General features: G+C 37.2%; 1 protein-coding gene across 4 annotated transcripts; it reads right to left on the reverse strand.

Moving 5' to 3' along the window:
• LOC111598975 (anoctamin-8) lies at positions 1-26,194 on the reverse strand. 4 transcript variants are annotated; one of them, XM_023314471.2, is made up of 18 exons: positions 25,865-26,194; positions 10,444-10,696; positions 9,685-10,055; positions 9,321-9,613; positions 9,102-9,257; positions 8,027-8,092; positions 6,084-6,219; positions 5,894-6,024; positions 5,519-5,830; positions 4,605-4,934; positions 4,183-4,527; positions 4,037-4,125; positions 3,623-3,760; positions 2,944-3,235; positions 1,573-1,671; positions 729-1,155; positions 527-672; positions 1-468 (listed from the first exon to the last, which is right to left on the reverse strand). In XM_023314471.2, the coding sequence occupies exons 1-18, from the start codon at positions 26,130-26,132 to the stop codon at positions 259-261; spliced, it is 4,062 nt and encodes a 1,353-aa protein (XP_023170239.2). In that variant the 5' UTR covers positions 26,133-26,194; the 3' UTR covers positions 1-258. The 4 variants fall into 4 exon arrangements, with proteins under 4 accessions (XP_023170239.2, XP_023170240.2, XP_023170241.2 ...); XM_023314472.2 differs by lacking the exon at positions 8,027-8,092; XM_023314473.2 differs by lacking the exon at positions 3,623-3,760.
• Between the last annotated feature and the right edge of the window lie 1,112 nt (positions 26,195-27,306).

Here is a 27,306-nt window from a genome sequence, read left to right on the forward strand (position 1 = left end):
CTAGAAATATTATGTTTTAGTTAATAACTTTCGGTAATTAGTCGCTTGTTGTTAGTGTATTAAGTAGTAAATACATTTACATTACTTAGTTACTTCCAACTCTGGACAAGACACACATTCAGCAAATTGCTCATATCATCAATATGTTAGTGAGAGATCGTTCTAAAACATGGACCAGATATGGGTACTATGTGCATAGAAAAGACTATTTACAATGTGCGTTTTAAGTTTAACTAATTTTCGGCATTTTGGTTTAGCTTAATTATCCGTATGATGATAATGCTGCTGTTGCTGCTGATGATGATAATGCATAGAGGAGCCGGCCTGTGTACTCGACGAAACAGATGCTGTTGTTGTTGTTGCTGGCTTGATCGCTGGTTTGATATCATCGATTTGTATTAGATGCTCGATGGGTATTAGAGACAGTTCACCGCCCACTGGCTGAGGCATTGGCAGCTTAGCTAGAGCCTAGGTAATATAAGTAAATCTTAGTTATTGTAGCTGGCGAAATTCATGAATCTCTTACCTTGGCATGCTCCACAGCAATTGTGGCTGCCTTTTCCGCCTCGCGCTGTCGGCGTTCCTTAAGCTTGAGCGAGAATATGGCCACAGATCGCGCGCTCTTAACCAGCTTTTGTTTGAGCCGCGATTTCTTGGCAGCCAACTCAGCAGCTGGCAAGTAAATGAATAATTAGTCCTAATATATGCAAAGGGCTTAGAGAGCTCACCCTTTGTCTCATCATCTGTATTGCCAGCGGATGTGGATGCAGTGGCTGCTGCTGCTGCTGCTGCTTGTTCCTGCTCCTTCTCCTTCTCCCGCTCCTCCTTTGCCTGCTTCGCTTGTTGTTGCTGCTGCTGCTGCTGTTGCTTATGAGATGAACTCGATGAGGAATTGGATAAAGCGCCCACACTGGGTCGTGACTGTGAATTGCTGATGCCGCTGCTGCTGCCGGCGGCGGCGACAACTGGGCCCACACCACTTGGACTAAAAACGCTGCCACCGCCGCCCGATGATGATGATGAAGAAGCGACAATTTGCTGAGCAGCTGAGGGCGTGGCCAGCATAATGCCCGGAGCACCTGTCTTCAAGGCCACATTGCTCCAGGATGGCGCCGGCTTCAATATGTCGGAGTTGTCCGCATTGTTGCCGAGCTCCTTGAGTTTCGAATATATACGGAATGAAAGGAAGGATTAAGTTTGATTTTCATAGCACAGACTAAAACTACAACTACACACACACTTAAAGCTTGATTCATGCATAGACTATGAGCTGATGAGTACTTGAAGCCAGCGTGAAATTGATTTTTAGGTGTGACACAAAGCAAATGCCATGCCCCATTCAAACCTTCAGTATTATACAGATATATATATATACATCTACTATGGCTGCCTGCAAATTGAGTCCAACTCTGAACAAAATGAAGCTTCAATTGCAGAGCAACAACAATGACAACAGCTTATATCTTTACATATATATTTATATATATATATAGGATCAGGCAGTATCAGAACCCAATTTGTATGCACATCGATTAACATATATGTATATCGGTTTAGACAGCTCTTCACTACCTTGGCAATACAATCTATGCTTCTATGGAGGTTCGCATTGTCGTTCACTTTTAAGCGTGACATCCACTCGGGTGCGTGAAGTTTTATATGTAGTTTATCCTTTAAACAGTAAACAGTTTGTTAGAGTAACCTTTATTTGTTTACGGTTTTTGTGTGGTATTGTAAGCTGAGAATTGTGTGACTATATATGGAGCAATATAGTCCATATACTATAGCATTAAGTTTAGTATTATAATATAGAATACCTAAAATACATATTTAGTAATGTTTTATATAAGTTAAAATATGTTTTTGGGTGATCTTTTAAGTATTTTCCTTGTGTATCTGGCATGCAACAGTATGACAATTATTTAACTAGATTTCAGTCATTCTTTATCTTCATGTTTATCTCTATCGAGAAAAGCATATATTCTAAATTCAAGCAGCTCATTAAAACGAGGCTTAAAGCTTAGCGTATGGCCATTAAACTTTACTTTATGAAGAAACTAAAACAAAAAATATCGCCAATTTTTTGATTTTCCAAAAAAGTCCGTATTTACTCAGGAATATCTATTTTTAATAAATCTTTGTTTAGCTTTCGCTTCGTTGCCACTTTTATCTGCTGAATCGTAGCTAAGCATTGCCCTCTCATCTTCAGTTTGGGAACGAGTAGAATTCATAGCTAGTCTTGATTTAGCTACATTATTTAGATTTAGCTACATTATTTAGATTTAGCTACATTATTTTTTGGAATAGACCAAAATCAAAGTGAACCCTTTGCAGCACTCAGCTGACAAAAATGAATTGAGCCTTCAAAAACTCGAACTTTTTTTAACATAAGTGACAACATAAGGACATACAAAAAAATCAAAAATCGAAAATCGTAAATACATAAGGCATGGAAGTTCGAAACTCACAATACTTCTTGGGCAGACCTCGTACATTACATAATAAAACTTATTTTCATTAAATAAAGTTGTAAGTTCTAGACATCTAATATTAATTATTAATCTAATTCTAGGCTAATTAATTGATTATGCTAAATCTCACAATTACAATAATAATTACAATTATTAAGCCTAGTTTCTATTCAACTACTCACAACATCGAGTTACAAGCATCTTTTCACTGCTTAGTTGTTGTCATATAACAATAATAATAATAAATAATAATACTACTTAGCGCTAGGATTAGTAGTTGGGAGCTGTTAGGTGTTTACAGTCAGGTAACGAGATTTTTGACTGTTTGTCAAACTACGCACAAGTTGAGTGTGTTTAGCTAAGATTCGGTTTGTGTGAAAGGGAAAGATTTAATGGTATTGAAATATATATATATCTAGATGTATATATATCTACATATATATGTGAGTATGTATATAGTGCTATTTCTTACGCTCAGCGGCAAATTGGTAGCGCTCTCTGTGGATATTTTACGCTGCTTGCTGTACGGCGGAATCTCTGCAATTCTAGTTGACTGCTGCTGCTGCTGCTGTAGTTGTTGCTGCTGGTGGGTTAACTGCTGCAGTTGACGCATCGATGCGCGCTGTGGACTGCTGCCTGTGCTGCTGCCCGTCTGATCAGCCGAATCGCTCGATTTCTTGCGGAACGGCGGTATTTCTTGTATATGCATCGATGCAGCGTAGCTGGCGGCGGCAGAGTTCAGAGCTAGCGTGCTAGCTGAAGCGCTGCAAAGTGCCATATCAGAAGCGAGAGATAAAGAAAATAGTAAAGAAAAATATAGAGAAAGTGTGGAAAATTAGAAGAGTCTAACGGCAAAGGTATTCCATTTTCAGTTAGGAATACCCCTACTTTTCATAGTAAACAAGTGAAATATATAAATATATATATGTACATAGCAGCTTGTAAAGTGAAGATTTTGGCCAATTGGTAGAGAAATGTTTAAAAATTTTGTAGACATTTTGTTTAGGTTTTTTTTTTTTTTGGAAAGCGAAAACAACAACAAACAGCAACAAATTAGAGCACAGCACAGCAAAGTTCACAAATGGAATTTGTAGTGTGCGTCTTATGCTTTACACACACACATCTAAAGTTAATTAATTCACACAATTTACCCGCTAAGCAGCTGTTGTTGTTGTTGCATTCTCTGACTGTGCGGGGACAGAGCACTCAAATTGCGCACCGAATATCCAAGAAATGGCGGTATTTCCGGTATAAAGAATTGCGATTTTTGCCTACAACTTTTACAAGCGCTATAAAAGTTATCGAAAAATAAATGAATAAAATGGGCAAATGCATAATATGACAATAAGACGAGAGTCCATTGCAAAAGGAATTAATGATAAGAAAGTATTAAATATTTATAATATAAAAATGCTTAGATCGTTGACAGTGCGCGTCTGAGATATATATATGTCAATGTGATTTTGTGTGTGTGTGTGTTTGTAAGGCCAGCCATATTATTCGGCCATTGAATGGGTCTTAATTAGCTTGGCGTGTGCAAAATACTTAACAGCTTAGCCCCTTACCCATTGCCATCGTGATGCAGACTGCTCAGCGAGGCGCCACCGTGCGGCGGTGTTGATTCATGCAGCGGTCTTATGAGTATGGTGCTGGTCTGAAAGTCATTAAGTATATATACTATATGGAGAAAGTATGTTCGCATTGCACGCACCTGCGATGGCGGCGAGTCTGGCGAAGAGTCACGATTCGCATATATATTTACATCCGCCTCAATGCTGCGGCCATAGCTGGCACCCAACTCGTGGCCATAGAGCAGCATATCCTCAGCTAGCTGACTCTCCATGGACTGATCGTGCGTGGTTTCGGCGCCAGTGCCCTCCTGCTCCGGCTGCGTGGATGTGGTTGACGGCGGTGTCGGCGGCGTGGGTCGCGGCGAGGTGCCCTTGCACTGCATCTCACGGCGACAGTGCTCGGCACGTGCTATTTCCGCCGCCAACCACGAGGGCAATTCCGGCAGCAGCCAAGTCAGCGCCTGCCGCAAGCCCAGCATAATATGCTGCACATAAAACAGTCGAAATTCATGAAATCTTTATGTATACGCAAATATATAAAATATTGGCCGTTTGCCCTCACCTCGAGTGTAACTATTAAAATTATAGTTTGCGCTGTGGTCAGGCCGGGCCAGAGGCGCGACACCTGCCCGGATAGCCCAATCAGTGCACAGTTGACAATAACCGCGGCCAGCGACAAAATGCTCAGCGCATTCTGCCAGGTGCCAATGTTGGCCACACGCTGCCCAAACGGACGCTGATGCACATGCGCCAGCTTAAACGCATCCGAGCGTATCTCCATCAGATTGTTAATTAACGCACAAATGCCGGCCAACGGAAAGGCAGCTGAAAAGAGCACGACATAACCCATTTGCACCAGCATCTCCAAGTGATCCGAGAACGTGCCGTCGTACTGCAATGGTAGAAATATGCTTGAGATAGGTTTGACAAGAGTCATTTCATTTACTTATAATCATATGCACAATATATACTAGACTATAAATATAAATAAATATATATAAATATGAGTTTTGCAACTGACTATCATAAGCTTAGTTAACTTTTTTAAGAACTAAATCTTTTTCTTTAAGGAATTCAATAATATATTTGAATCAGCTTCTAATTTGACTCTATGTACCAACAAAGCAATATAAATTATTCATAAATCATTCATAACGATCTGCAATTCTAGTTTGCAAAGAATCTCTAGAGCTGTGTATTCTACACTCTTTATAATACAAATTTAATCAAAAGATTTTATATATCGCTTACTTAACGTCCTTAAACTTCCTTCACTTATAAGCTCTTCTTTACAGAACACATTCCAGCAATAGTCTCTATACATTTTATAATTTATATCTCTAAACACCTTTCTTATATAATCTATTCATAACAATACAATTCTAACCATAAGAGTCTATACATTCTTTAAGTCTTTCCCCTATCATCTATTAATTACAATACAAATCTAAGCAAAAGTTTCTGTATAACTCTTACTTTATATAGAGAACTCTCAATCTCAGCTTGTCCAATGTTACGCTTATTAGCGGACTGCTGCTGCTGCTGCTGTTGCTGCTGCTGCTGCTCTTCTGCTGTAGTTTTAGTTGTGGCAGATGCCTCAGCCTTGAGCTTCTCCTCGGCGGTGGCCAGCTCCTCGGCGAGACTGCGATTTACATGTTGTGTGGGGCTAAGAGCGCCCCACATATTAAAGCTTAGCTTGGCCAGTTTCCATTGCTCCAGGACATACGGTATAGCCGATTCGCGTAGATTGCCAATGATTTGACGCGAGATAAGCAAGCCAGCCAATTGCTTAAAGAAAAAAGAGCATATTCAAAATATAAAGTTGCACAGATATCAAATTCATGCAAATACCTCCTTCAGCTTGTCCTCGTCGCGCAGATAGAAGGCAATGTAGAAGAGCGAAAGGAACGAGTTGACAAATTGAAACAGCGCAACCTTCGCTATCAAATGATTCTCGTACTTCGATTGCAGGCGATAATTTTCTGATGAAAAGTAGCTGACATTGTAATATATGCTTGAATATTATATGTGCAAATCTTACCTCTGTCGTTAAGCCAAACGGCCAGCTTGAAATAGGCCTCATCCATCAGGGTAATCGCACCAGCAAGCAGCACCTTGGGTATCACACTCAGGCAGCACAAGACGCTGTCCTCTGGCAGCTTCGAGTCCCACCAATCCTAACGCAACAAAACCAAATCAAATATATATATACATCTATAAAACTAATGAGTGCATATTTACACTAAATTAAGCCAACTTATTACCAATAGGGAGCAAGGGCGTGGCAAAGCGGATGGCGCTCGTTTAATACATCATTTCATTTTGCCAGCAGGTCAATTATTTCACACACCCAAACACTTCATTTATCAAATTGAAGCTTAATTTGATTCCATTACGATATATATCCGTTGTGAGAGTTGCTTTTCATGAACAGCTGTGCGGGGCGTGAGATCAAACAGACATTTGCGCTATATCTCCGCCTCTCTTGGGCTAACTCGCGACAATTAAAAGCCACTTCAATTGCTGGCACTAACATATAATTATGGACTAGAAGATACTACTTAAATTGAGACATTATTATTATTTTAATTAGTTTATTATAGTTCGACCTACTGCAGCAGTTGAGCCACATTTTCATAGCAATGCTGGACATATTGAAGCACTTTCAGCTATAATTATATGAAAATTATTTAAGTCTAGTCTACACTGATTTCTATAGAATCTGTCTCAACTTTAGGCTCACAAAAATTTAAGTTTTATCAACTAGAAGATACCCTCTAAAGTATGCTATGTTTATAAACAGTCACAGTCTAGCCTAGATACAGCAAAAGTTTCACTATTACTGCAGTAAGTCAGGAATTATCAACTATAAGATATCCTTTCAAGTATGGTACGTCTCAAGTTTAAAGGGTTATAGGCTATAGGATACCCTCTTAACTGTGATGTGATATAACATAGTTATTCTATGAAGGACATAAAATATTTCATGAATTAATATTATATTGGATATTGATTAGGTATTATAAGAATACCCTGTATTGGCTGCAGCCCATATACATTTATCATAGAGTCTATATTGAAACAAAAAGTTCCACGCATATTAAATTTCATTTAAAACTATTCACAAGACTTTAACATTACATTTCGAGCTTTCAGTCGTACTTATTGCCCAAAACGAATATACCTCTTAGCCAGCTGATTTACAGGGTATTCATGATACACTCGCACAATGCATGAAACCATTTACCAGCAAACCTGGCTCACATTTTACGCAAGAACAAAAGCGGTTTGCGCTTTTAAACTGCCAGCACTTCCGAGTGAGTGTGCGTTTGTGTGTGTGTGTGTGGTTGGCGTGTCTGTTCTGGACATGTGAGTGTGCACGTGTTCGTCTCTTTTGTATTGTTGCATAATTTTCAACTTAATTAGCAGCTTGTTGTAAGCAGGTAGTTAGCCCAGCTGCCAACTGAATTTCATAATTTATGTTTCAGCTCGTTGACAAAAGCCGCGCACAAAGAACGTGACATAATGAATGACGGCAAGTGCAATATGTTGGGTGCATTCTAATTACACTTTAATATAACATATTAAAAAAGTTAATGTTTGAGCTGTGACTTGTCGTTAGAAAAGGAACCTAAAAAGGCTGCGCTGAGCCCAAGAGATTCGGAGCAGCTTTTGAGCTTAAGCCGTTGAGTTTTATGCTACTACAAATAGGCAAAAAATATATAAAAATTTAGCAGAATTTAAGCTCAAATTCCTTCAACATATGCTCAGGTATTTTATCAAATTTAAGTCGCCCTCCTCCAAAAAGGTAATCGTAAAAATATACCACAAAATGTGAGCGCATAAAATTCGTGTTAAGCCCTGTTTTATGCATTACGCGCGTGTAAGTATTGTGACATGATAATAACAGTTACAACATGACGTGTGAGCGAAAAAAATGCTTATTCGTAATAAGAATAAAAGTTAAATGAAATCAATAAAAACCTTGTGCAAATTATACATGCATTGAGCAATTCCTCTATCGGGTATTTTATGATGATCCAGCCAATCCTGTGGAAAAAGAAACAACAAACGAACGGAAAAGAGAAAAACAAAAACAGAAAGAAAACAATTCAATGAGGCGTGATGTATGGATAAATAACGTTTTTACTGTATTTTATTTCTATTCGTACGGTATTAAATATTTTTTTCGGTTTTTGTTGCAATGCAAAAAACAAGCAAAAAACATAAAAAAACGACAAAAAACCTGCGCGCAGCAAAAAGCAAACGGAAGCCAACAAAATAGATGTGTGTGCGTGTGTATGTGCGTGTGTGCAGGTGCTTATATGCGTGTGCTCGTAAAAGCGTTAACGACAGCAACAACAACTACAAATGCGCTCGCTAATGAAATGCGAAAGGATACCGTTAAGCAAATTGATAAACACGCTCCCTCACACACAAAAGACATTAAAATCAACACACACACACACACACAACCACTCGACCACCCACACAGGCAGCTTAAGCGGATAGGTAATAGGATTTGTCATAAAATGTAAAACAATATTAATTATACGCACTGTGTAACAACCAAGTAAATTTTTGTAAAAGGAACTATGTCAAAATATATATAATAATAAATAGCGAATAGCCTTGCAGTTAGAGCTTTAGTAGGTACGAGACAGAGAGAGAGAGGCAAGACAGAGAAACAGCGAGCACTAACTTTTATATATTTAGAATTATTTTGATATAATTTTTTAAATGCAAAACTCAAAATTTGATTTATATAAGTACAATGTGTCGTATAAGTAATAAATAAAAAATATACAGAAATATTAAAGATCAAACTTTAAACACAAAGTACAAGCACATGTTAATAATTTCAGCTTTTCAGCTTATTTAAAATAATAAAACAATTAACATTTCCATTTACATTTCAAAATTGATTTGTTTTAAAATTTAAATAATATTGGCTTTGCTCTCTTTTCCTCTCAACGTCTTTGCTTGCAAGAAAATTCTAGCAGTCGGCGAACCGAAAACTAAGCTTATATAAATATACTTTATTCAAAGCTCCACTCACCTGGAAGCGCAACATGAGAAACATAACGGCAAAGACCACACAGAGGCACAGTCCAATCACAGGAAAGCTGACCAGATAGCGAAAGGCTCGTCGCTGCCAGGCGGGCGCCTCCTTCGGCTCCAGTCGGCCCGTCACATTGTTCTCCTCCAGCGGGCCCTTAAAAAAGTTAAATTTCGTTTTCAATTTCAATTGTCAGTTTGTGCTTCAAGCAATTCACACCTTATAGAGTGGCCGCGGCGGCTCAAGCAGTTCGGGCGGCGTTGAGAGCGTGCCCCAGCGAAAGGCTAGCTCGACGGAATAACGCTTCCAGGCTTCCAGATACAGCGAGGCCCAGGCCACGTTGAACAGGGAGAACAGCACATGGCCCATATCCTGAGCCGTCTGACCCTTGCCCCACAATATGCAATAAAGTATGGTGCCAAAGACGGCGGGCACGCCCAACGCGCACGTATAATGCCCCAGCCAGGCAAAGTAGAGTGCGACCTTAACGCCAAAATAGGCTGCGATGTCATCTGAAACGACATTTGAATATGCTTAACATATGCAAATATATATGAAGAAAAATGCTTTATGCATCTATTACCCAATGGCTGCGGCGCAAATATTTGCTTGACCCAGTGCGTCTGCAGCTGTGCCAGCGAGCGTGTCTCATGCAGCGGAAAAACCTGTGTGATTAGACCCGATTCCTGCCAAGCAGCCACAATGCTTTGGCCCTCGGCAACAGCGGCGCGACCTTGCAATGCATCGATATCGCTGCAGCCGGCACGCAGGCCCTGCAACACCTGCAGCACCAGCCACTGACGCTCCTGTGAGGTGAACAGCGCCGTGCTGCCTACATCGCCACGCAACTGCTGAAAGCAATGACTCTCGCGAGTCGTGAACTCACGCAAAGCGCCGCCCAAATCAGGACGTAAGCGTTTCGGCAAACGTGCCTCCTCAGCGGCTTTGAAGAGGCTGCGGGAAATAAGAGTTAATTGGATGTTAGATAGATGTTAACTAAGTTGGCTCAAAGAGTTTAAATTTGGCTGTGTTTGAGCACAAAAGCTAGAAACGCGTATGCTAGAATGATGGAAATACCAGCTCTGTACAGGGTTCAGGATATTTCCTAGTCGGACACTCCCTACTAGAGCACGCTTGCTTGTTATACCAGTTATCTAGCAGTGCCATCAATTTAACCTTTCTCTAGACAAATCTGTGCTATTTGAGCAGTTGATCTGCTGTGGTTGTAAAAGAGGTAGCTAACACCTGTATTTCATTAAATTTAATCTACAAATTTTTATATCTTATCTGCCTAAGGTAAAGTTTATTTTAATAAATTTAATGGCCGATGCTCCCCACTTACACATTAACTGGAGCGCTCACATAGAATGCATTGCGTCTGGAGCTGTCGTGTGCCTTGACCTGGACCAACAGACCGAGACCAGCTGGCGGCTGCGAGCGTATGCGGGCTAAGAGCCATCGCAATGCCTCATCTGGTGCATCCTCTGGAAATTCAATGACCACATCGCATTGTGTGGGTATTTTGTTGAGCCAAAGGCGACGCGGCGTCATCAAATGGCCAGCGTATGGCACTTTACGGCGTAGTTGGCGGGAAGCTGAAAAAAATAAAATAGAGATTAAGTGTGAAAAGCAGTGAAAATCAATTAGTAAAAGAATTTAGTTTTCTTTCTTATTTTTTCGAATATCTTGATATAAAAAAATTGAACATAAAATTTTTGAACTTTTTAATTTTAATTTATTGTGAAACAAAATTTGATTCAGATTTAACTATAGTCTATTCTAATTTTTAATTTAACTAATTTTTCCACAATTTTATGTTCTTTCCTTTACTTGTTATTAAATTTAGAAATTACATTTACGGGTTATTCCTAGCATAATATCTTTCTGCTTCTCGTATTTTTTTTGTTTTAAAATTTAAAATTTCTTTTGTTTCCTTTACAGCGAATGTAAATTTATGGACAGCAGCGAAGCATGAAAAAAAATATCCAGCAAAAAGTTCTGAAAGAAGAGAATTATAGTGGAAACAATGGAAAATTGGCGCCAGCACAAAAACTGCTTTTAATGCAGGTAACAAAAATTCTATCAGCTGCCGATATACAGCACAGCATACACTTACAGCTGCGAGAGTTGTTTTAGGAGTTGTGGACAATATTTGTTATTTTTACGAACCCCTTTGATAACTTTATGAAATAAATCCAAAATCGCAGTCAACAGTGAGCTGATAGCTAATAGTGGATGGTAGCAAAATGCTGATAGATAAATGCATTAGAAATTCTATATTGACATCAACCTTGCAAGCGTAACCTTTACTCTCAAATGTCAGCTAGCTATCAAGCAGTTTTAGTAAAAAAGAAAAGTTCAAACACTTTTAATGCATGTGCAGCAAGCAAATATAGTTAAAATCTCGTTTTATTATTTATAGAAAAGCTCTCGGGCTTATGTGTCAAGCAGCCACATGACACAGTTCAAATAGACGAGAGACAAAAAGCCGCACAGCCTGCACTTTTGCGTCACACAAATTGTGTTGCATAACCACGAACAGGTATGCCAAATAGTGCAGGGGTTAAAGGATAGCAAAATAAACAAACAAACAAACATATATCAAGGTAAATATTAAACCGCAAAAATTTACCGCAACTTTTAATTAGAAGAACTGGAAAAAAACCAAAATCAACTTTGAGCCCTTCCACAGGAAAAAATCAGAAGAAAAACAACAACAAATTGACTAATGACAGCCACCAAAAGTTAGGAAAAAGCCAAGTGAAGCACTTCCTGTGCCATGTCCGCAGCTATCTAGCATTTGTTACCATATATACATATAGATATCTATATATATACGCGAGGTCGTAATTAATTATGAGCGTAAGTCCAAGGTCTGGGGCGTAACTGATAGCAGGCAGAGCACAGCAGCGGCAACTTGCTGCGGCAGCAAGAGTCGACCTCAAACTGCATTTTTGCTTATCAACAGCTTCCATTTCTCATTAAACGAATGTCAAATGCAATTTGCAACCTTTTATAGCTGCTTCCGTCGCTGCCAAGTTTAATTTGGCTCAAGAGGCGGCCAGCACTTGGTATTTAATGGTTCATGCTCGCAATATATTGTTTTCTTACGGGCTTTTAATGGTTCTTTGGTAATGTTTCAGATTTGAGTAAACCATTGAGAGCAAAAGATTTGCATTACTGATAAGAAACACATATTGATATACTTAGATTTAGCTACATAAATAATGATCGTTAACTTTTATGTTATATAATAATTACCGATATTTATCAAGAATTGATTTTAGATAGCTTTAATTTTGCTGACTATTTAAATAGTACAAAATAAATAAAATAATTTTTTCTTAAAATAAGAACTATTTGAATTAATGATCGATAAATATCGATAGCTTTTTATATTAATAAGAATTTTAACAAGTCTAACATTTGAAGCTTATAAAGTTGCCTACTTCGTTAAAAGTCTATCGTATTGTCCATCAATTCGCATATCGATTATTATCGATAACTTTAAATATAATAATTTTCTTTTTTAGAATATAATAAACGTCAAGTCAAGCATATAGAGTAGTCTAATTAGCTAACGAACCATTTCGTCAGTTTAATTAAGTGACAAATCGATATTAACCATGAATCGATTAATTTCGATAAACATTTAAAATATAAGTGGCATATTTCTACACAATGAATGTGTTTTTTGTCTACATTATGCTCACTGTTCATTTTGTATTCGTATCTGATAAGCTCTACATTTAATGGACCTGAAATCCCCATTCATATGCTAAAACACATTTACTCATGCATTAAATATATATACTAACTAAACGAAACGCACTGTATACTGATGCGTGGGCAGATGCTGTGCGTGAGATTTGTTTGAATTTTATGAGCGAGGCGTGCGATGAAATCCTTGTTCCCTTGCGAAATAGAATCGTATGCGGGCAGCATAGTAAAATAGCTTTAGCAATTGTATATTTCGCATATTTTTGGGTGGTTTATTGGCTGAAATTTGCGTTGACAATTTGTTCTGGTGGTTGGCAAACAGAAATTTGCAGCTTATTTGACATGTGGGCAGCAACCAAATTGAGAGATATTCATGGTCTGGACAAGCCGGAAATATGTAATTAAATATATAAACATAAAATGTATGTATATAAAGACGGCTATATATATATATATATATATATATATATATAATATATATATATATATATATTATATATATATATATATATATAATATATATATATATATATATATATATATATATATATATATGAATGTGCGTCTTTCTAGCTTTGATTTTATTTTTGGAATTTATTAATCAGTGACTCCCAGAAGTCAAATTGCCTAATGAGTTTTATAAATTTAGAATATGCTGTAATTGGTCCCTTGATTTTAATTAAATTGCAATTGCTAAATTGCTTCTAATCCAGCTAAGTTTAGTTACAAAAATAACTTCGACTAAGCTAACTGAAATGTGAATTTAAATTTAAACTCGTAGCCTTTGATAACTTTATCGAAATCCAATTGAGCATGACTCTTAACTGAAAAATATTTAATGCAAGTCCATCAAGCGTAGCTCATGCGATAATCTAAAACATATATATATTTTGACTAGAACAATGGACATCAGTGGGCTTCAGTTGACATAGTTAAAAAGTGGCAGTTAATGAGTTCGTCTAAAAATCTGTTGCAGCTGGAGCTGTCCGGATATCGGATGAAATACAGAAGATTGCTGCTGGCAGCAGGCAGCTGGAGACTGGACCGAACGGTGTCCTGAATAATTAATGAAATCGGCTTTGGGGCGGGCGTTGAAAGCGCATTGAAGCGTAGCAAAGACCTTGGTTGCCTTCACGCTGTAGGCAATTGGGATCGAGCAGCGTAATTTGTAAGCGTTGCGTAAGCCACCTACCCAGCCAGTCAACCAGTCAGGCCAACAGCCAACCGTCCAGCCACCCAAACACCCAGCAAATGGCTCAAATTTAATCAGTTGCTGGCAACAACTAACTTAAGTCCATGTAATTGCGTGTGCCGGGACGAAGCGGTTGCGAACACACTCGAAGCTGACTGCGGGAACAGTTTATGTTTTAATTAGCTGAACGCAGATGACATTGACGAGCAGCTAAACTGACGAAAGAAACTCATTAGCAATTGCGCACTTAACGCTATGTGGCTTAATCGCCTCGAACTAAATGCGTATAATTGAAATCGAATTACGTACTTCTGCTAATGCTCAGCGAAGGTAACTAGTTCAACGAACAGCCACGAAGTCATCATTAGCGAATCACACCAATTGTGATTTCTTATTTAAGAAATTATATCGTCATAAAAATAGTTAATATATTGTTGAAATAGTTACATTTAAAGAGATATTCCAAAATGAAAATCACATAGAATGATACGAAGTTTATAATGGAAGAAGGGATACCAAGATTGAGGCAGAAAGAGGGACAGAAACTAAACTATAAAAGAATATAGAGATGAAAAGAGAGGTAAGGATATAGCATGAGTAAGAATTGTAACTATAGAGAGATTTACAGAGCAAAAGAAAGAAAGATATAGATATATATATAGATAGATAGATAGATATAGATATATATATAGATAGATATAGATATAGATATATATATATAGATAGATAGATAGATAGATATATATATATAGATAGATAGATAGATAGATAAATAGAAAGATAGAAAGATAGAAAGATAGAAAGATAGAAGGATAGAAAGATAGAAAGATAGAAAGATAGAAAGATAGAAAGATAGAAAGATAGAAAGATAGATAGATAGATAGATAGATAAATAGATAAACAGATAGATAGGTATACAGATAGATAAATAAATATAAGATAGATAGGTATATAGATAGATCAATAGATATATGATATAATGAGAAAGACGGCAAGGGGTTAAAATTGTAAAGAGGCAGCAATAGACAGTGGATATAGCTAAGATATTTTCAGCGAGAAAACTGAGGAAAAAAATGTATACTAGAAAGGACTCAAGGGAATTATAATGTAATAATTTTGCACATAACATTTAAAAGTTTATAGCTCAAGCTCACTTGATGGCTATGCATAGTTTACTACAAAGTAGACCATAAACACATTCGCACACTCGCTCGTCGTTTCGGTCACAGCACATGATATTCAACACTTGACATTGTCCGCCTTAACTGTCGCTTCATGTCTGCCTGTGTTGCAGAGACACACACAAATGTAATTAATTTATGCTGACCAAGCGTTAGTCCTTGTTGGTCCTCGTTTAATCCTGCACAGCAGCAAAAGCAAAGCAAAAGCAAAAGCGAAAGCGCCCTGTTGTTGTCAGGGAGAGCCAAGTGGCACCCACACAAATAAGAGTGGATGCCACACTTAATCACTTCGAAGAGTTCAGTGCATCAATAAAAATGTGCCACAAATACCATTAAAGGACAACGACGGTAAAGTGGTAGAGGTCGGCTCGCAGAGACAGGAATCCTCTTCACCAGACACCGGACCGACATCAATTTACCGAAACGACTTTATGGTGCCCATGTGTAAAATATAAATATTATAAATATTCTCTTATCTAAGATGAAGATCTTTGTTTAATATAATAATAGATTAGTGTTTCCTCTTTCTAAATCTAGAGATTTTATTTTTATTATTATTTTTTTATTTATTTTATATAAAAATTGTTATCAACTGTATGCTGATCTAAAGTCTCCTACAGACTCTCAATGGATTCTCTTCTTTTTCTTCTCTCATCCAAATAACAATAAATTAAAGTGGAAGCTTTTCATTTATTTATGCCCAGCTTTTGCTCTCCATTTCAAGTTGTGTTCTCGCTGCCAATCTTTTCGAATCTTTTTGCCTTTTGCCTCAATCAAATAATATTTGCCTGCTAAAAATTCCCCAAGCAGAGCTCTGGCTCACTGCTGTGACCCTTTAGTGCACATATTTTATGCAAAGAATTTTCATAGCGACGCTTTTTTCACACTTGCAGCACTCTGACAACTAAAACCACTCAAAGTGTCAAAACGACCAGCAGTCGGACAGCGACCCCAGCGGGAATTGAGGGGACGATGGAGGGGGTGGGACTATCATATAAAAACGAGACGCTGCTGACTCTTGAACGAGTGATGTCAACTTATTGATTGGATCTGCATATATAATTGAAGCGCACAATTGATAATCAGACTGAAAGCAAGCATTGTCACTCGGAGCGGGACAGATACTGATGGAGGCAACTATTGTGGACATTAATATAGATTAAGTTTTAGAAATGCTTGAGTGTTAAAGAAAATTGTCTAAATGGTTGGCATAACAAGAGCTTAATAATAGACAAATATTATGATACAAGGAATTTACAATAGAATTGGATTCGCATTTGCCAAGTAAGCAAAATCTTATCTGAAACTTACATAATTTAAATTAGGAATTATATTTTAGTTTTTCTTTGTATATAGTTGCAATATTATATAGAATGCTATATATATGGTAAGTGTCACCTGCATGCGCATCTTAAGACCTTAATGAGTTGAAAAACTTTTAACAGTAAGCAAACGCTGCAGTCCCTTGGGCGCCAAAGGGCAACTCGCAGGGCATGGCAAGGCAAGGGCAAAATATGGACTGAGGGCATAGCGAAAGCAAAAAATATAGCAAAAACTTTAACGACTTGTGCAAAATTCTGCAGCAGCATATTTCAATTTCACAAAGGCGAAATTATGTAGTTGCAAAGCGAAATGAAAAACGACAAAAGAAAATATAGAATATAATTTATTTTTAATGAAGGAAAGAACAACGAATAAGACGAATAACCAAAGGAACTATAAAAGAACTCTCGAGCATTCAGCTTGAACTTAAAAAATATTCGACTTTTTAATTCACAGAAATTGATGAACTTTAGCCAAGAGTAAATATAGTCAAATTTTTTTCTTATTATATTTTTAAACATAAGTTTTTTATATATTTATTAATAAATTTAAATTTTGAACATTAATTTAATTTTTTATATAATAGGAGAAACTTTGTGCGATTGAGTGAGAAAAGGACGCAAAATATATTAAGAATTTCAATAATATATTTTATCTCAATTAAAAATATTTAATATAAATTTATATTAATAATATTAATCTACATACTCAATTATATAACTCCCAAGTCTATACTTTTCTCTACATAATAAACTGAAGATTTCAACAGCTAAATTTTCTTTTATTTGCTGCCCCAAGTACCTAATCCGATTGCGTATCAATGCACAAGTATTTCAATTGGTAACTTGTTAAGTGCACAAGATACAGGCAAATCTGTCAACTGTTTGTTGGCTTTTTGGCTACAACAGACGCATCAAAATCTCAAGCGACAGCTATAAAAACCTAACAACTCGCAACTGTCAGTTCAAATGCGTACGTATAAATAAAAATTACTCAGTCGTATGTTAACGACTTAATGATACTCTGTAAGCAACTCTTAACGGAAAAGAAATCAACAAATTCTCAAACTGATTTGAGCTAATATTAAATATTTGCAATTATTTTCAAGTCTGTGGCATATGCTGCCCGTCACAGGTCTGCACGCCAATACAGGGTATAAGCAAAGCTCTTGAGTGACACGAAAAGCGCTGCTTGGCGCCTAACATGACTGTCACATTAAATATACGCTGATTACGTGTACGCATATTACGTATACGCAGCGGCGTACATAACAATCGTGTGTGAGCGCGTGTCTGTGTGTGTGTGTATTTGGCTGTTAAGCCACAAGTTTGCGGCCAAAGGCGACCACATGTCTGCCCTGGCAGGACTTTAAACATAATTAAGCAAAATTAAATTGTTACTGGCAAACAACATTTGTCTAAAGCAATTATAATATTAAAGCACATCTCTCTATATCCTGGCTGAAATACGTTTAGGCTATTGAATTATAACATCAACGCGCCCAGAAAATAATCCGCAACACACACACAGCTAAATATCCTTACGCCAGCTTGAGTTCATTCCGTTTTTGCACCTTTCACCTTTCGCCTTTCGTGCTGAGTTTCCGCCTCGCTAAGTGGATTTTTATTATAAATATAGGACGAGATTTATTATTTAATTTGCGCGCATAATTTGTAATTATGTCTTAACATTTACCTAAACTGACAACTGCCCGAGGCCAGCAGGGCTCGGCGTGGGCATTAAGCTTCATTACAGCTTGAGATAAGATTTCAAAAGCGTTAAAAGCTAACTTAACAGATTATCAGTTTCTGTTTTGTTGGCATTTCCCAGAGCTTGAGCTGGTCTAAGCCTAATGGAAGTTGACTTGTTTATTGATGATAACAATCAAAAGCTGATTAAATATGTGTATTGTGAGAGATTGCGTAAATCTTGTGTTATATATAATTGCCAGAGCTTAAACAGGAATAAACAAAGTTAGGTATAAATATAATTTGCTATATTTAGTTTCCCTTACGACTATCTTTATGTTCACATTCACGCTTCTATAGCTCAGCTTTTGATACTAATTCGCCACGCCTCAATTTCAACAAAGCCGGCTCAAAAAATGGTCTGATTAATTGCTTTTACAAGCCATTGCACACAGCTTGCCCTAAAATTGACCAACTTGTTTCTGATCTCATTTATGAGCGTTGTTAGCAACGCCCACAAGGCACTAGAGATATGTAGGGAGCCTAGGAAAAAACATGATTGATTACAGCTTTTAATGGGCATCACACAAACAACGTTCAAATACGACAGGCCAACAGCAAGTCTAGAAAACTTGAGCTCCGGCTACAAATTTGTGGCTGAATCCACAAAACTTTGAGACGCAAATCACATTTGAGTTCATTAGACAACATGTACAACATGAAACACATGTAAAATATATGCTGATAAACTACAAATTATTATTTCAAATATTCATTCTACGCAAATAAGTGTAGTTAGAGAATAGCAAATCAGCTTGCAAGCACGTTTCCTATATTTATACAGCTAGAAAAAAATAGGATAAACACAATTGAATCACTGACACTCGAGCATGTGTTGAGCAACTGGGCAAACACGACAAAGGGGAAACTATGTGTGGGGCCAAGAATTAATAGAAAGAACACGCAACAGCAAACATCACTTAAAGGCCAATCCCTGAGCTGTTGACCAAGGATATTTGTGTACATATTGCGTAGCAATGCATTAACTAACAGACTAGAACACATATATTTATATAAATATATGGATAAAGAACAATATTCAATATTCAACTAATTTTGTTTCTTCTAAATTAAATAATTCAATCAGCGAAATAAAAAATGGCATAACATTAACATAAATCCTATGATAAACTGCAAAAACAAATATATAATATGAAATTTATAGGAGAAAAAGGCGACAAAAAATTCAATTGAATTAATGGCGGAACAGCAACAACAACATGAGCGCCGCCACATGAAGCGCATGATGAATGTCGAAACATTTTGCAGTGCTCAGAGGCGACGCAGCTACGTGGCGATAATGTCATATTTATGGCATGTCCTGGGCGAAATAATCAAAATAAATTCAATTTATTGCCTACTTTTAAGTGCACGACTGCAATGCGAAAATGGGAAAAAAGCGTTGCCTACTTTGCTGGTTGTGGGTTCAGTCTAAAAGGTTAAAGGTTAAGCGACATGTTTAAGTAAAATGCATGTTAAAGCGATTATTTTATGTTTGTTAATGAATGTAACATAGGAGACAGTTAATCAAATGTAGATTGTATTAAATATACTCAATATAAAATCTATAACACATAGGCGGCAGTGTTCGAATAGTTTATACCAGCACTTATAAATAAATATATATAAATATAGAACATTCATAACTAGCGTAAAGAGTATTAGAGCCAAAACACAACTTTCCATATATGAAAATAGAAGTTTTTTCTGGGATGAGGAATGTTAGAGATGTAGAATGTAAGAAAGTCTTTTATATTTTCGTATATATATCCAATTTTGTGGCCTTTCAAATGTAAGAGATGTGCTCAAGTAACTGCAGCTTTAATCGATTTCATGGAAATGTTAAAGATATCGTTAGTAGAGAAAATCATCGGTACAGCTACACAATTATATCCTAAACTCTCTATTATCATTTGCAAATTGAAAATATATATATGTGTAAATGCTAGTTGAGCCCACCTTCACGGAATCTGCATTTCACAGTTCTCTCTCAGATCTTAAGAACCCTCAACTTTAAGTTCTGTTGCTGCAATGTCAAAAGAGTTTCCCTACGATGTTCACTTGTTCACATTGATTATTCTCGATTTCCCTCCGTTACTTGAAAATGTATGACGAAGGAGCAAGCGCGTTGCCCGAGAATTGGCAGAATGCCAAAATATTTGGGCACATGCACAGTATTCATTTATAAATAGAGAGACAACCAAATGCTTGGCTATATTTTATAAATCTTTTTTTTTTGCCCAATTTTACGGCAAACGAAATGGGCTTGGGGGTAAAAGTTGCCCAGTCTCAGGTAGTCTATGGTTGGCCAGGTGAGGCGAAGGAGACGGTAACTGGCGAAAGCAACTGCTGCAACTTTCTACGCTAGTTTCTTTTGTTCTCATCCTGCGGCTGTCCGCCGGACATGGGCATAAAAGTACAACAATGTCTATATATATGTAGCATGTGCATGTGCATGTGAAAAATGCAGATTGATCGGCTGAGATTAGCTTTTGGAGGGATGAGAAAGAGAGGAGGAAGAGAAAGAGAAAGAAACTGCCAAAAGAAATTTTCACTTTAAGGCAGAATTCAAAGGGAAGTGGATTTTGGTGGCTGAAGTGGATTTGGTTTACGTGTGCCACATGTGAACAAGCAGTTGCCAACAGGAAATTGTTGCACACGGTTAACACATGAATAGATGAATAGATAGCCAGATGGATGAAAATTGGGGCTAAGACCAGACAAAAGAAAATACCCTGCAAAATGTGAAGTACATAGAAGTTTCTAGTAAGCATTGAGAGAGCTATGAACTTATGGGAAATATATATATAAATCAAGTGAACCTTCTATATAGATATACTGCTTTCCCTTTCTCAACGTTTAACAGTCCAAAACGGTTTGATCCACAGTCGAATTCGCTTAACACATTCACAGTTCAAATTGAATTACAAGCTTCACATGCAACAGGAACAAAAGAGGCAGCTGCTGCTGCGCTGCGTAATGCATTCGTGATGCTAATCAATAAGAAATTAAAACATGAAACATCGTTGACAGAAACCAATCGCATTAGCCTCCCAATCAAAGGTGTCACACACACACACACACACACGCGCGCACACACACTCATATATAGATGCAGCTTAGCATAAGCTTAACGGAAATTAAGCTGCTCTCAATGTCACAGGCTGTCAGAGATGATGATGATGATGGTGCTGATGATGTTGGGCATTGACTTGGTATCTGTGCAGTTGAAACATTTGAACTGGAAACGAATTTTTCGGCTTGGGCTTAGCAGCTGCTGTCAGTCAATGTTTAAATAAAAGGTAGTTTGCATATATGTAAATGCACTGTAAGAAAAATATATAAATTTATAACTAAAGTACAATGCATGGCCCAAATCTAAATCTGAACTTCTCTCTAGATAACTTTTTCTCTTCTATTTCGTTCAGTGTATGGAAACATATTGCAGCTAACAGGAGTTCACTGAGCACCTGACTGAGCGCAGATTTACAGAGTGCCTGGAGGCAGCATGCAGATGAAAACTTTCGATGTATCCAATTGCACATGTTGAAGACAGAAGGAAGACTGACGGATGAAGGATGAGGGATATTTTAGCCACAGGACAAGCATTTGCTATGCTTTGTAGATCTTGCCAGACAAATATATATTGAAAATATAAAGAAAGCATTGCATTGCTCAACAACTTTTATTGACAAATGTTTTAAATTGAATTTGAGTTTGGTGAGCAATAATAACAAGTGCGCTCTAGTCGGGCATGTCCGACTATGAGATACCCTGAACTTATACTCCATATGAAATATGTTTTTCTTGGAAAAAAACGAAATCAAATTATCGATTATTATCGATTATTATCGAAAAATGCAAATGGTATACTGGCAAAAACATTCAAAGTTTCTGCCAGTCGGATATGGCTATATCGAATCAGCTCGTCGTGCTGATCATGAATATATATATTTTATGGGGTCTGCCACGTCTTCTGTCCGTTACATACTTTGTTAAATAGACTCTTTATCAGTTTAATATTTTGTTAGTATAAATATTATAGTTAAAAGACCGCTTTAGTTATTTTCTTGTGCATATTCTGGATGTGTTCCGAGCTTTCTATAATTAATTGAAAAATAAATGTTACATCAGTTTAAGCTCCATCAATTCTTTAAACCTTTACCGAACTGCCTGATGTAATTTTCTCTATTCTAGCAAATTGTTGATTTAAGCGGATTTAAATAAATACAGATTAATTGAAAATCCGCAGGACATTGCTGCTGTTTATACAACAAAGCAGAAGTTTATTCTACATTTCAATATCTAACTCAAATTTGCATATCAAAACGTTTTCCGCGCCCTCATCAACCAACTGGCATACGAAAATTTATATGCAAATATTATTTCGAGTTGAGTTTCGGGTTCACAGCCCACACACAAAGCATCAATAAGCCGCTAGCATTGCTTCATTATCGAGCCAATGTAATCGGCTTTGATGGGTTCACTGTGTAGATTCATATGCAAAATATGTGAAGAGCATAACGTACAATAGACCCAATACCATGAAAGGTTCAACGGAAGCCAATGATTCAGTTTGGCCATGAATGGCTCTACTTGACAGCTGAAACATTTTATTCATATCGGATTTACTTAATATCAAATTATATTTAAGAATTTATTCTATAAATTTATATACGTGTATATATAAATTTACTTTCATTCTGATCTGCATTGCCTAGCATTGGTAACGTAGTTTTTCATTAAATTTAATATTGACATTTCATTGTGCAACGCTGTAAAAGCAACAATATATATATATATATATCATATAGCTTTCTCATATTTTTCATATATTTGTTGATTTTTTTCATAAACCGTAACAAAATGTTGGACACTTGCCTGAAGATTGCAATTTGAGTTGAAATAGATGTATAAAAAAACATGAGTAGTTCTAAGCGAGAGTGCCCGACTAGGAGCTACCCTGAACTCCAGGGAAAGTTACCTTATATAGACCAATTCATTGATGTTAGCAACAGATTTGATTCAGATTTGAATCAAAAATTTATTTTGATTATTTTAAGCCAGGATAGGTGTACGATCTGCATTAAATTCTAATCGATTAGAATCTGAGGTAATATATATATAATATTTCAAGTTGTTTTTATTCTTGTCAATATCAAGGCATTCACATAAACCAGAACCAGCTTAAAATCTGCTAAATCTGTTATATGTACTTTATTAAGTCGTCCCAATGCTGCCTGTTTTAACTACGAATATACCCGTTTCAATTGCTTTCACTAGATACAAGAAAATATCCTTTATTGCACCTCACTCACATAATGTCAAGGGCGGCGAGATGCGGGCATTATTTATCCATTAGCATTTGAAAAATTTTGATTTCTGCTTGGGAAACTGCTTTAATGGCTTTTCAATTGTTTGGAGAAAATCTTGAGCTTAAACTTTTTCATGCCATAAACTTAACTTAAATAAATGACCTGACTTAGTGGTAATTATATAACAAGTGAATCAAGTGGAATACTTTAAGCATTATTTAGAGAGAACAGAGAAATAGTAATTTGTCGACATACAACAAACGAATTGAGGCCAAGGGGTTAATAAAGCAGAAGGCAATGCCAATCTAATGCCAGCGCCGAGGAGCCGTAAAACGTCTGCGGGTGACGCCTCGATGGATAGCACGTCGACAGACAGGGGCCGCTGCTCATAGGGCTGACAACGAAAACAATCATCAAAAGGACAAAAACAAACACTAAGCGCGGACAATGGGGCACAGACAATCAACGTGGGGGCTGGGTAGGATTGTGTGACAGTGATGGCAAATATAGAGTACATGATAAAAACTGCCGGGGAGCATAGGAGGTGTGGTAGGCAGCCTGACGATTGCCTTAATGGCCGCCAGACATTATCGCAGCTAGAAAATCGATAAGAGCTGCTTACATTTTGCTTCGCCAGTGCCCAATTGCTAGTGAAACTTTTTAAATTTTCACGCCAGGCCAACGCACGCGATGCAATTGCGTCTTCTACTTGTATGTCTATTCGCAGGGCAAGACGTGGCTGGGTGGGCAGGACTGAGAGCGTGGCTATACGTCAAGCGAACAAAGTTTAAAAGTCATGTCTGAATTTTTTTCTTCTTTTTGGTCTTCGTAAACCCAAGATATTTCTAAAAACAGAGCAGAAATCAACACACTGCATCTGTGTTTGTGCTTAAACGTGGGTAGTTTAAAAAATTAGTGTGGCTTAATCGTAAAAATAAAACTGAAAAAAAAATGATATATTATTATAGGCAGCGCGAATTACAAGATTAATTTGATCTACTTTTCAATTGAAATGAACTTCTTATTAACTATTCATTTTATTCTTAAATTCGCCTACTTGTTTCTCTCTCTTTGATTCTTCCTGCCAGAGAAGATTAGTCCATTCCAATTGTGTGTCATTTTGTTGAGAGAAAAATATTTATCAGCAAGATATGCGATACTTTATTAGTTATTATTTAATATGTACTTATTTGTACTCGAATATAGATAATATTTATTTAAACCAGCATCTTGAAAATTATTAGCTTCCTTTCAAATTATATTCTATTTATTTCGATTCTATATGAGCGCGCACTTAACACGACCGATCACCACAGCAGACGCGCACAAACTAATTTAAAAGTGCACCAAGAGTACAGCGCTAAGTCTGCACTCTCAATAAATCTACAATGGTCACTCAAAACAGGGAGATCAACGGCAACGTCACCAATGGCATCAACGCTGCCGCTCATACTTTACGGTCTTTGAACAAATGCTCTCAGTAAGCGCGCCAAAATACAGGCAAGTGCTTACAGATACACTCTTCTCTCTCTTCTTCACGAACAGCTGCACAACGATTTAATTTCAGCAAAAGCAGGGCCTTCGCTTTTACACATATCCAATAGACTCACCATGAGTAGATCACCTCCGCCAATGGCAGTAAAGCTCGGCAAATCTAAATATATTCTTGCTCTCTTACACTGCCCTCTCGAAATAAATACTCTTTTGCCGCGCGCTTAAATGGCAAAACACAGGCAAGCGTCATCTCTTTTATTCCTACATTTTTTAAGAACTAAGAGTAGAGTTTTTTTTAAGATTCATTATTTTCATATTTTAATTTAAATTCAATTGATGCAAACGCCCACATGTGAATGCCTAGCAAACTCGTAGGTAATTTCCCAACATTAACTTTAGATGGTAAATTAATTTTAATGGGTCAAGGATGTGGAGGGCTTTGCGTGTGTTCCATATCACACGAGTACATTGAAGAAATCCATATGATATTTATGACTTTAGCTTAAGGGTGCCAAGCATAAGGGTTGGCCCATTAACAAACAACGAAATTAGCGGCTCTGCTAAAGCTCTTGAGAGACTTGGGGGCTTGCGTGCTAGAAAGGTGTGCTTATGGGCAAACTACATAGTCATCATAATAACAGTAAATTGCTAAGGCAAAACAAACATTGAATAGGATTTGAATAGCAAGAGATCTTTCGCACTAAAAACGATTTTTAAAGAGATCGCTTGCTTTCAAAGATATATTTATATATATATATATATTCATTTGGTATATACGTATAAGGCTTACCATTCTCAATTGTCTCCTTGGCACAGGATATTATTTTGCCTTTGCGACGTCGCAAATTCGATTCGAAATTGTTATCCTCGCTGAATTCATCATCTCGCAGAGTGGCTGCTCCTGCTCCAGCAGCGCTTGCGGCTAAATCGCCGGCTGTCGTTGTTGTTGTTGTTGTTGCCGTCGAATCCGGCACATCCTCCGAGGACTGTCGCTCCGCATAGTCTCGCCGCCCACCACCGCCGCCACCGTGCATTAAACTATCAAAACTTTGGCTCATTGTGTGCCAAAATAAAAATGAAAATAAAAAATAAAACTAAAAACAAATATTGTCTTTTCCTTTTTCTCTTTTCTGGCTTTCTATAATATTGCCTTTTGTTTGCTGTTTGTCTAATTTCTTCTTTTTTGTTCACTTTTGTTATTAGTTTTGTTTGATAAATTGTTTTTCGAAATTGTGAATGTTATTTTTAAAAATATGTCGTAGCGTGTTTATTACGTGAAAGTATAACGGAAGTCTGCTGGAAAAACTTTCATTCATTAATCATTTTTTTACAGTAAAGCAGTAAAACTTTCCGATTCACCGATATCGCTTATGAATTGGCGAGGACAACAAAAAAAATGAAGCACGCAAGCTAAACGTATAACATTAATGAGAAAATTAATTGAAACTGCCCACTGTGCAATGACACGTCTTTGGAACCGTACACTTTTTTCAATCTCAATAAGTGCAGTTATTCATTTGAGTGGAGTTGTAAGAGAACTCAAGAGAGCATATGTCATATTCACAGTTGAGCTTTGTAAACAGAAACAAAGAGAAGAAATAAGAAACTGTTTTTTTGGCAGTCTTATTCGCAACGCCGGCTAACAGGGGGATTACTTTCCACGAGGGGTAACCTTACAAGTAACGGGATCTTGCATTAAGACCATCCCCGCAGTCCGCTACGCTAGGGTTCAATGTGCGTTGGCGTCACTGAACAGTTTCATTCTTGTTGCCTACTTTTGGTTGCTGTTGCTATTGTTGTTCATCAAAGCCGCAACAACAACGTCGAGTGGCACTCGAAGCCGTTATTTCATAATCGCTAAGAAGCGATTTAGGTTAAGCCAATGCCACAGCGACAATAACAACCAAAACACTTGATCCAAACGGTTTTTACTTATATGTAGCACACTTTATAGCGCAGCACTACGGTGTTTTTAATTAGTTTAAGCAATTCAATTTTATAAATTTCTTAAATACCACCAAAATGTTGTAATTGTACATTTATTGCGCACCCGATTGAAATAACGTTCACACGCTGGAAAATGCCGTCAGAGACTGATTCGACACGCAAATACTAAGCGAAGCGAAAGTTCAACACAGCTGCAGACAACGACAGAGAGCGAGTGGTGAGTTTCACATTTATTGATTTTGTTGTGTGCGTATACGTGTGTGCGTGCGTTTTCAAAGACAAAAA

This window comes from Drosophila hydei, unplaced genomic scaffold (assembly GCF_003285905.1).
Source record: "Drosophila hydei strain 15085-1641.00,03,60 unplaced genomic scaffold, DhydRS2 tig00008116-arrow-pilon, whole genome shotgun sequence".
Taxonomy (NCBI): Eukaryota; Metazoa; Arthropoda; class Insecta; order Diptera; family Drosophilidae; genus Drosophila; species Drosophila hydei.

What these genes read in the sequence shown, in the direction of transcription:
- LOC111598975 (XM_023314471.2), bottom strand. Translation starts at nt 26,132, where the DNA reads ATGAGCCAAAGTTTTGATAGTTTAATGCACGGTGGCGGCGGTGGTGGG. An exon ending in TTGAGAGTTCTCTATATAAA is followed by an intron (nt 4,935 to 5,518) that starts GTAAGAGTTATA and finishes CTACCATTGCAG; the next exon opens with TACGACGGCACGTTCTCGGA. An exon ending in CTGCATCACGATGGCAATGG is followed by an intron (nt 3,761 to 4,036) that starts GTAAGGGGCTAA and finishes TAACTTTTATAG; the next exon opens with CGCTTGTAAAAGTTGTAGGC.